At 35.5% G+C, this 11,548-nt stretch overlaps 1 protein-coding gene and 1 pseudogene across 1 annotated transcript; one reads left to right on the top strand and one right to left on the bottom strand.

Annotated features, from left to right (window-relative positions):
• Positions 1-7,980: 7,980 nt before the first annotated feature.
• Positions 7,981-10,021, bottom strand: LOC137815993 (uncharacterized). The gene is made up of 3 exons (XM_068619100.1): positions 9,277-10,021; positions 8,491-9,183; positions 7,981-8,273 (listed from the first exon to the last, which is right to left on the bottom strand). The coding sequence occupies exons 1-3, from the start codon at positions 10,019-10,021 to the stop codon at positions 7,981-7,983; spliced, it is 1,731 nt and encodes a 576-aa protein (XP_068475201.1).
• On the top strand, positions 9,357-9,462 carry LOC137816786 (small nucleolar RNA R71; annotated as a pseudogene).
• Positions 10,022-11,548: the final 1,527 nt, after the last annotated feature.

The raw sequence follows: 11,548 nt of genomic DNA, 5'->3' as shown, positions 1-11,548 counted from the left end.
GGAGAGGTTTCAAATGCCTGTGTTTCTGGAGAGGTGTTAAATACCTATGTTAATGAAGGCTCGTAAGAATGTTGTTTTAGGGGATTGGACGTAATCTTAGTTGTTGAGTGAACTAATTAATAAAAACCTATTTTTAATTCTTTATCTATCTAGCTTTTAATTATTAGACGTTGAGCTTGCTTTGCTTTTAAATAACGCGATTTCAGTTCAGACTTCATTCAACCTCTCTTTCTAGAGCTAATTGTCCCTTCATAAGAATACTTGTTTGCCTAAAGAGGTTTTGAATACTCGTGTGCCTAGAGTGGTGTTGAATACTAGTGTTGCATAGAGAGGTGTTGAATACTTATGTTACTGAAGGCTTTTTAAGCGGTTTGCTTAAGGGGATTGAACATAATCCAAGTTGTAGATGATAAGATTATTTAGTGAAATTTCATGCAAAAAAACTAGGCATTTATGACTTTAATTGTTTATTAAGTTATCACCCAACCCTGGTCTGTGAAGAATTGAACTTAGCAATATATTTTTGAATCATGAGATTAATGAAACCATTTGATCCCGATTTTGTGTCATTTTCAAGAAATTAAGGATAGATGAAGCAAAGGACTAGAGGATGAATAAAGAGGCTTTAGAAGATAGAAAACATGACCATGAACATTCAAGAAACCTCGCTCAGGCGAGCCAGTCTCGTCGGCGAGAATTGTCCAAAGATAAAGCTTGTTCTAGTGAAGTCTCTCCCTAGGCTTGCTTAAGCGAGATTCAGCTCGCCTAAGCGAGAATGCTCCAGAGGCAACCTTGTTCCAATGAATTTAAGTTTCTTAGAACAAAATTGATGGAGGGCCATCAAGTCAGCACAACTTTTGGCTAAGAAGATTAAAGAAGATAGACTTGTAGGACATGGAAGCTTTGATGATCCAAATATGTGTTGAAGGTTGATGTTGTGCTGCTTTTGGTTAAGAGCTTAGTCTATGGTGTTTAGAATTCTTGTAAAGATCATTCCTAGTCCTTTGCACAAGCTGGTTCAATATATTTTAAAAGAGAAAAGTGTTTCTTTAAGCAAAGAGAAAAACAACCGATTGAAACCACGATATAATCAGTTGTTTGTCACTTAGCTTGGTTGAATTCAAAACTGCTTTTGACTTGGTTAACTATCTTTCTAACCAATTCAACCGGTTAAAACAATATTTCAACCGGTTGATTGTCACATTTCATAACATCTTTTCAAAAACTTGTTTGATCTGTTTTCAGTTGGATTAAAACTATTTTGGCTCATGATTGACTGCCTAGAACAACTAGTTTTAAGAGCTATAAATATGGTTTTTCTTTGGATTTCAAAAACGAAAAATATACACAAGAAAGTGAGATTGAAACTATTTTTGAGAAGAGATTCAAATCAAATTTTTGCAAGATTGCTAAGTAGTTGTGCATTGGTTCAAGGTCTGATTTTAGGAGCTCTGTGATTCCTGTAAATCCAGGTGTAATCTGTTCCTTTCTGATTCTTGTAAAAGTTTCTTTTTTTGTAATTGTGATGTGTGTAAACCTGTAATGTCAGAGGGTGTTCTGACTAAGGTTGTGTGAAGGCAAAGAGGGTGAGTGGTGCTTGTAGTATCAAGATCACCTCTTTGTGGTTTTGTGTATTGTAATATGTGATTGATTACTAGTGGAAACCTAGTGGTGGTTCTGGGAACTGGATGTAGGTCAGGATTGAGTGAACCAATATAAATTGGCTGTGTAATCTCTTTCTCTCTCACTCCTTATAAACTGTTTGATTTGATTTTGTTTTTGCTGCTGCCATAAACAACCGGTTAAAACGAAGTTTCAACCGATTGAAATTCTGCAAACAGTTTCAATTACATTGTTTGATTGTCTTCCTTGATTACTTCTTCTGTGATTGTTGTTAAAACTTCAATCCAATCTTTTCGAAAATCTTTTGACAAACAATTCTTTAAGAAACCGCTCTTCACCAGCTCGTCTAGTTGGTGCGCCAAGGCCAAGCAATTACGTATGTAGTGGTCATTCGCCTGGTGGAACTCACACCAAGCGTTCTTGTTGGGCCCCATCCTCCTATCGGTCTTCGCTGGTACCTTCAGTCTTGCCACTATGTTTGGAATAATGATCCACTCCTTGAGCTCCACTCGAAAATTATGCTTTGGGGGTGGGTCCCTTTGTGCGCGAGTCCCGACCTGGGCCCGTTCATAGGGTTTTCCCGCCCCCTTCTTCTCTGTGGTCGCCTCGTGCACCCTCATAGGCTGAGGCCGTGCAACCGCTCGAGGTCGGACAGGACCGACGAGACCATGTTTCTGCGTTACTCGATCATCTGTGGCGATGTGCGCTAACGTTCTACGTCTTATCTCCGTGAATGTCTTCGGATAGAACCTTAGTAGTGATTCACTGAAAGGCCCAAGTAGCATTCCCTTGATAAAGGCATGCACTGTCATGGCCTCATCAGTGGGTTTCAGCCTCACCACTTGGACTCCGAACCTGTTCAGGTTGTCCTTCACAGACTCCCCCTGCTACTGTTTTGACATAAAAAAAAGGTCATAAGAAAGCCGGGTGGGGGCCTTGTTAACAAGGTACTGCTCCTTGAACAGCGTTGCAAACTGGTCAAAGGTGGTGATGTGCCCGTCGGGAAGGCTAACAAACCATTCCAACGTCGCGCCTGACAACGTGCTCATGAGCATCTTGCAGTATACAACGTCAGATCCTCCTATGAGCATCATTTGGGTGTGGAATGTCGTGAGATGGGCCTCTAGGTTAGTTATACCATTCAAAAACCTACAAGTTATTAGTTAAAGCATAATCAATGCTAATTTAACATAAAGTAAATTGAAATATATGTAAAGATACTTACATCATAAAAAATTGAATTATATTTATATTGAGCTCCTGATCCCCAACTACAAATTCTAACAAATCTGACATGTATATGTACATTGGCAGCTCAGTGTTTATTTCAAAAAACGTATCATCCCATAGAACGTCCAGAGGGTCTCAACCAATATGTCTAACAACTATAGCTAAGGAAACTATAGGATCGCCAATCGGAACCTCATGCTTCCTTTTTGGACTTGGTTTCAGATGAGGTTTCTATAAAAAAAGAACATTTGTATTAAATTAGATGTAATATATAAATATAAATTAATATAATAAAATGAAATTATTACTGGAGGTTTTGGCAGAATTCAAATGTCGTGTCTTGGCCAGGCTACGAATGTCTGAAATCCATTGGCCACAGTTGTTACCTCATCTGAAGGTATTCCAACACGAGCATCAAGTACTCGTACTCTTTCAACTGTTACCTTTGCCACATCAGGGGAGAGAGGAACGTTATGTGTTCCTGCCGGTTGACTCCCTTCGTCGGATGACTCTAACAGCTGCTTTGGCCCTTCGATCTTGCCTGAGAATCGTGCCTTCTTGATCAAGAAACCTCTCACCTGCAAAGACAAAGGGGCGCCCTAGCGGCCGTTTTGTTGATTATTTCTCGGCAAGTGTACCGAATCAACTGTAATATAGTACTCTTTAAAGTACGAATGTCGAACCCACAGGGAACAATTCTAATTAAGATGTTCTGTTTTAAAACTCATTAAGTATAGAAAATAATTTTGAGACTTTGTTCATAACCAAATTAAAGATTTCACAAGAACTCAAAGATTTAGGGTTTGATTCAACCAAATACCAAACTAACTTATCAAATATAGAGAAAGATACTTGGGATTGAATTGCGTCTATCTCAATCATCTGTATTTTGAATAATACAATATATAATACTCAAAACTACTTATTCTTGATGCTTAATTTAAAGTCATTCATCTTGATTCCTCACAGATGAAATTCATAAGATAATTTCTTAAACATTGATTCCTCACATATTTAACAAATCATCCAGCTTTAGGAACAAAATTATCATGCAATCAATAACCTGGAATCTATTCCTAGCATTACAAGTTATCAAGCATTTTCGTCTATTTCAGATCCTTAAAGGTACTTTCCAGTTAAATTTAAGAATCAAAATCAAGACTCTATTGATCAGACATAATCAAGCAATAAGCATAAAACGAAAATACCAAGAACAAGTAGAAAAGAGAATTTTATATATATATCACCAAGAATACATTTGATCAAGATAAATTACATTCAATCCCAAGTTAGAAAGAACTTAGCCACTCATGACAGCTCCTCCAATCTTCATTCTTGATCTGGATTGCATAAGAAGGGCTGATCTGAGCAAGTTCTTCTCCTAAGAACAGAGGTTTCTTCTCTTTCTCTCACTAGTCTCTCTCTAAAAAACCCAATCTGTTTTTCACCGCTGGTTTTGAGTTATGTTTCAGAATTTATATAATCAACTTTAGCTCAAGCTAGCCTGTTTTAGCTTGAGCTAGATCTTTCGGTGCATTTTTAGCTTGAGCTAGCGATTCTAGCCTGAGCTAGATCAGTACTGCACCTTTAATCAATTCTGGACAGTTTTAGCTTGAGCTAGCAATTCTAGCTTGGGCTAGAATTGTACTGCACCTTTAATCAACTCTGGACAGTTTTAGCTTGAGCTAAATCTTCTTGTGATCCAATTCAATTTTTACTTCTTTTTTTCTTTCAATGCCAGCTTGAATACATTCTTTCAATGCTTCATATTCATCTGCAATTTACACAAAAATTGAGATTAAATTTCTTCATTTGTTTCTTGGTTCAAAAAATATATAATCAGATTCAATAATTCTCAGATTAGGGTAATTTTCTTACATTAAGCAACAATTAAGTTCCAAAGTGTTCAATTTTCTCAATCATAAAAACTACACATTGGCACTTATCAAATTCCCCCCAACCTAGAATCTTGCTTGTCCTCAAGCAAAGTAATTGAATCCCAAAAAAAATGAGTTCATTCTTCCCCAAAATCCTTAGAAATCAAATTTATAGTTTAATATCAGAACAACTTCATGGAAAGAGCACAAGTTAATTCAACACATAAAGAATCTTCCAAAAATTATGGTGTTTCCTATCAATTCAAACCAAGACAGGATAAGAATGTATTCAATTTCCAAGGTAAACAATTGTTACTCTTCACTGAGAATCAAACTAAGGAATTTCTCTCTTCATTCCTCACTGGTGGGTGTTTTCCCTCTTTTTTTCACTGAATTCCAAGTTAATTTAAGGTTGCCCTTCATTTCCAGTTGATTACAAACACTTTTACAAACATAGATCTTGAGGTCTTTTTCAAGTTGTAATGAGGCTGGGTTACAAAGAAAATTTGGTTTTTTCAGGATAACAAAATGCACACTTAACAAAAGATTAACATATTTGCAATTCAATTTCTAATTGTGTTATCCATTATCCCTTCCATAAGATTCATCAATATTGCTTCTTTTTCTATTTTTGTAATCCCCTTTGCTTTTCTTTTTCTTTTCTTTTTTTCTTTTTTTTTTAGAAAAGAGAATGAGAATTTGGATAATTTTGTCATTCCCCCTTTTTTTTTCTTTTTCTTCTTTTTTTTTTCTTTTTGTTTTTCTTTCATTCTCAAAATCCCAGCAGCCACACCAAACCCAATTCTTTTTAATTATAGAAATTTGAATTGCACCTATGCTCTCCTTTTGTTAGCATACCACAAGGTAGGACAATATATGTATATCAGAAGCTAGGGTGCAATAAAACAAATTTGGCTCAAAAAGGGTTATTTTTCTGCACATTTCATCATATATTGCAAAGGTTAGCTGTTTGGTTCTGAGTTTTCTCACCTCCAACTCTATTAAACATGCCTCATTCATCTCCATATTTGATTTTGTGATGCAAATTGACTAGAAAATTAGGCAACATCAATTAACTCTTCACTAGTGAAAGTATCTCAAATTGTTTAAAGGTTTCACACTCTCACTTGGTTGGCTAATTTCAATTCCTCATTTGTTCTCAGACATTGCTTTCAACTATTTACCTTATTCCAACTTTTACACATTACTATCCTTTCTCAATTTGAGTGATGGTTCCAGCCACACATTCTTTTTTAAATTAAGACCCTGATCAATCCATTTGGTTGTTCTAATTTAGAATTATGGTTTGATTTCTTTTTCCAAAAAAATATACCATCATCTATATACAAGATTTCAAAAAATATGCAAACATCAACCACTATACTAACTTAAGTTTGCCATCAACAAAAGCTAAATTAAGAAATATTAAACTAAACTGTTAAAGTCAACTTACAAAATTAAACTGAAAGTAAAGTTAAACAAAAAGATAAAACCAGTTTTTTGTTCATTGTGCATGATAAGTATCAATCTCCTCTTGTGATTTTGTTCCGCTCTGTGCCAACATCATCATTCTGAACTTGAATGTTCATCATTTGTTGCTGCTCCAGTTGGTTCAGCTGCCATTTCTGGTGTATCTTCAACTCTAGTCCCAACTCCATATGCTCCTGCCTCCCCTGAAAAATTGTGCCTGTCCCCAGGCCAAGATATATAATCATGAAATTCAGTGGGTGTCAACGACGAATTATTTAATACCAGTTGTGGATTTGGTGTGACTCATTTTTCTGCACATGTAAGAATAAGCATTTCTCAAACCAAAGTGTTTTATTTGATTGACATTTTAACAAACACTTGGTAAGCATGATATAGAATGACATTGAATGAGTAATTTTTTGTATTTAATCCATGGAAGACAGTGCTGAACATCAAGACATTGAAATTTCAAAAAGATTGAATCTTTCAATTTAAAAACGAAACTGTGAACTGGAAGCAGAAACATGCATGACTGGGTTTGGTTGAATGGAAATGGCAATGAAAATGATTATGGAGAAGAGTAATTACTTACCTTGATAATGACAATGTAGATGAAATGTTTGTTTGAGAATGATTATGTAGATGGAAGCTTTGAGATTTTTTTAGAACAGAGGGTGCTTCTGAAACTGAGTTAGGGTGCAGGGTTTTCAAAATGTGATTTTTATAAAATGCTGCAGTTTTTTTTTTTTTTTTTTTTTTTTTTAGAAATCTCACTAGCTTAGGCTAGAGCTTCTTAGCTCAGGCTAAAATTTGGAAGAGAGCAACAAATTTGTTCTAGCTTAAGCTAGCTCATTTTAGCTCAGGCTAAAATTTGGCAGAGAGCAACATATTTGCTTTAGCTCAAGCTAGCTCATTTTAGCTTAGGCTAAAGTTTGACAGAGAGCAATAGATTTGTTTTAGCTCAAGCTAGCTCATTTTAGCTCAGGCTAAAATTTGGCAGAGAGCAACAGATTTGCTTTAGCTCAAGCTAGCTCATTTTAGCTTAGGCTAAAGTTTGGCAGAGAGCAACAGATTTGTTCTAGCTCAAGCTAGCCCAGTTTAGCTCAAGCTAGCCCAGTTTAGCTCAAGCTAGCCCAGTTTAGCTCAAGCGAAAGTTGTAGAACAATTTTTTTTCTTCTTTTTCTGCATATTTAGCTTAGGCTAAAATTACCCTGCAATGAAATTTTCTTGAAAATTTTCATTTTGTCTTTGCCAAAAGTCTCAAACCTTTCTAAGCTTTCTTCCATCCATTCATTTCACCAAACATTTCAAAACCTACATGACCATTTCACATATCAAACTGGTTTTAAAGACATCAAATATTAAAACATACTACTAAATCAAAACAAAAATTAAAGACACATTTCAAAATAAAACACTGGGTTGCCTCCCAGCAAGCGTTCGTTTAACGTCATATAGCTTGACGCCTGATTAACATCATTGAAGGTTCAACAACAATCACATCCACTCTGAAACACTCTTTCTGATCATTTGAATATTTCATTGCTTCAAAAACATTAAAGCTTACTTCTTCATCTTGAGCACAAACCTTCAATCTTCCTTTGTCTACATCAATTATAACTTTGGCAGTTTTCATGAATGGTCTTCCCAGTATTAAAGGTACTTCAACATCTTCTTCAATATCCATTACAACAAAATCTACTGGGAATAGAAATTTATCTACCTTTACAAATAGATCTTCAACTATTCCATGTGGATATTTGATTGATCTATCAGCCAACTACAAAGTCATTCTTGTTGGTTTCACTTTTACATCTCCAATTTTCTTCAGCATTGATAAAGGCATCAAATTAATACTAGCTCCAAGATCCAATAATGCCTTTCCAACAGTGAGATTTCCTATGGTAACCGGCAAAGTGAAACTCCCAGGATCTCTGGATTTCTGTGGTAATGATTTTTGAATTATAGCACTGCATCCAGCTTCCAATTCAACTATCTCCTGATCATTGATTTTTCTTTTCTTTGTCAATAATTCCTTCATGAATTTAGCATATGTAGGCATTTGCTTTAAAGCTTCAGTAAATGGAATGTTAATTTGCAATATTTTGAGAATATCCATAAATCTTGCAAATTGTCTTTCCTTGCATTTCTTTGTAGGAGCATGTGGATAAGGTACATCTTTTATAGGAACACTCCTCTCTTGTTTTTCACTTTTTTGATTTTTTTTCTATTTTCTCTCCAATATGTACAACATCTTCCTTATTCCTTCTTTCTCCTCCCTCACACTCACTCTGTTCTTTTTCACTCTCTTTATCTTTTAAAACCTCCTCCCCAACAACTAAGTTTTTCCCAATTCCTTTTCCTATAACTATCCCACTTCTGGTAGTGATAGAATTGCAATGCTCCTTGGGATTGGTTTGTGTATTGGCTGAAAATTGACTTCCTTGATTATCAGCTAACTGTTTAGCCAACTGCCCCACCTGTGTTTCTAAATTCCTTATTGATGCTTCAGTATTTTTTTGATTGGATAGAGAGGCTTGCATGAACTTCTCAAAAGTATCTTCCAATTTTGATGTTCTCTCATGAATGGAAGGATAATGTGGTTGTTGTTGATAAGGGACTTGTCTGTTAGATGATTCAGCCTCTTGCTTCCACCCAAATCCTTGATTTGGATTATTCCTCCATCCTTGAGCCATGTTATTTGGATAATTATATGCAAAGCCACCTTGCCTTCCTTGATTATTCATAAATTGAACCTCTTCCTCTGATGGATTTTGGTAAGAGCATTGGCCATTAAGATGATTTCCCCCACAAAAATCACACTTCAAAGCTTGATTCTGCATTGAAGGAGAATTTACTGCATGTAATTGTTGAGGCAGTTTTGACATTTGCTTGGTTAATGCCTCAATTTGCTGAGTCAAAATCTTGTTTTGTGCTAAAATTGCATCTGAAGTACTAAGATCCAGCACCCCTTTCTTTTGCACTGTATATCTATCATGTTGAGCTTAGTAATCTGTTGAGGCTAAGGCATCAATGATTCTTGTAGCTTGTTCTGCATCAACACTCATCATTGTACCTCCTGCTGCAGCATCCAAAATCATTTTAGTATCAGGCCTCAAACCATTGTGGAATATATTCAACTGAGCAATATCCTCAAAGCCATGATTAGGACATTTTCTTAACATCACTTTAAAGCGTTCCCAAGCTTCACAAAATGGTTCATCTGGCCCTTGCCCGAATGTGGAGATATCAGACTTAGCCTTGATATATCGAGAAAGTGGGAAGAATCTGTGTAGGAATTTCTCTTCTACATCATTCCAGCTACTTAAACTTTGGTTTGGATGCGACTTTAACCATTCTTTTGCTTTGCCTACAAGTGAGAAAGGAAATAGACGCAGATAAACAAATTCAATATCATTTTCCTTGAAGCCCATGGTCCCAACCAACTCATAAAATGTGGAAAGATGAGTATAAGGGTCTTCATGATCCATTCCAGTGAATTGATGAGTGCTAATTAAGCTAAGAAAAGCTGGCTTCATTTCTAATGATTTGGTGGCAGGAGGTATGACTATGCTAGAGAAATGCCTTGGTCCTTGCTGCATAGCATAGTCTCCCAATGTCCTTCTAGGTGGATTTTGTCTATTTTCAGCCATTTGGAACTCTGTTTGATTGTGTGAGTTGAGAGTGTTGGAAGATTCTCCCTTTGCTTGTCCTTGCTTCTTCTTTTCTTCTCTCTTCTTGCTCTGATTTCTTCTAGCTGTCTTCTCAATTTCTGGATCAAATTCCAATTGATCTTCAGGAACCTGTCCTCTCAATAACATGTATCTAAGACAACTCAAGCAAGGATTAGCACAGGATAAAAAATAAGATATAAACAAGTGTATATTCACAAAGAAAACGGAATATTCACAATACTCAATGAGTTATACTTCAGAAATTCTCAAAAACAAATTGTTCCCTGGCAACGGCGCTAAAAACTTGTTGATTATTTCTCGGCAAGTGTACCGAATCAACTGTAATATAGTACTTTTTAAAGTACGAATGTCGAACCCACAGGGAACAATTCTAATTAAGATGTTCTGTTTTAAAACTCATTAAGTATAGAAAATAATTTTGAGACTTTGTTCATAACCAAATTAAAGATTTCACAAGAACTCAAAGATTTAGGGTTTGATTCAACCAAATACCAAACTAACTTATCAAATATAGAGAAAGATACTTGGGATTGAATTGCGTCTATCTCAATCATCTGTATTTTGAATAATACAATATATAATACTCAAAACTACTTATTCTTGATGCTTAATTTAAAGTCATTCATCTTGATTCCTCACAGATGAAATTCATAAGATAATTTCTTAAACATTGATTCCTCACATATTTAACAAATCATCCAGCTTTAGGAACAGAATTATCATGCAATCAATAACCTGGAATCTATTCCTAGCATTACAAGTTATCAAGCATTTTCGTCTATTTCAGATCCTTAAAGGTACTTTCCAGTTAAATTTAAGGATCAAAATCAAGACTCTATTGATCAGACATAATCAAGCAATAAGCATAAAACGAAAATACCAAGAACAAGTAGAAAAGAGAATTTTATATATATATCACCAAGAATACATTTGATCAAGATAAATTATATTCAATCCCAAGTTAGAAAGAACTTAGCCACTCATGACAGCTCATCCAATCTTCATTCTTGATCTGGATTGCATAAGAAGGGCTGATCTGAGCAAGTTCTTCTCCTAAGAACAGAGGTTTCTTCTCTTTCTCTCACTAGTCTCTCTCTAAAAAACCCAATCTGTTTTCCACCGCTGGTTTTGAGTTATGTTTCAAAATTTATATAATCAACTTTAGCTCAAGCTAGCCTGTTTTAGCTTGAGCTAGATCTTTCGGTGCATTTTTAGCTTGAGCTAGCGATTCTTGCCTGAGCTAGATCAGTACTGCACCTTTAATCAATTCTAGACAGTGTTAGCTTGAGCTAGCAATTCTAGCTTGGGCTAGTATTGTACTGCACCTTTAATCAACTCTGGACAGTTTGAGCTTGAGCTAAATCTTCTTGTGATCCAATTCAGTTTTTACTTCTTTTTTTCTTTCAATGCCAGCTTGAATACATTCTTTCAATGCTTCATATTCATCTGCAATTTACACAAAAATTGAGATTAAATTTCTTCATTTGTTTCTTGGTTCAAAAAATATATAATCAGATTCAATAATTCTCAGATTAGTGTAATTTTCTTACATTAAGCCACTACAAAAAAATGTGTATAATGCGACGGTTATTTTCGTAAAAACTGGCGTTTTTAACCGCCGCATTATACGTCTGTGGCGGTACCGCGTACCGC

Source organism: Phaseolus vulgaris, chromosome 1, assembly GCF_000499845.2.
Source record: "Phaseolus vulgaris cultivar G19833 chromosome 1, P. vulgaris v2.0, whole genome shotgun sequence".
Lineage (NCBI taxonomy): Eukaryota > Viridiplantae > Streptophyta > Magnoliopsida > Fabales > Fabaceae > Phaseolus > Phaseolus vulgaris.
This window is presented reverse-complemented; position numbering and strand designations above follow the sequence as displayed.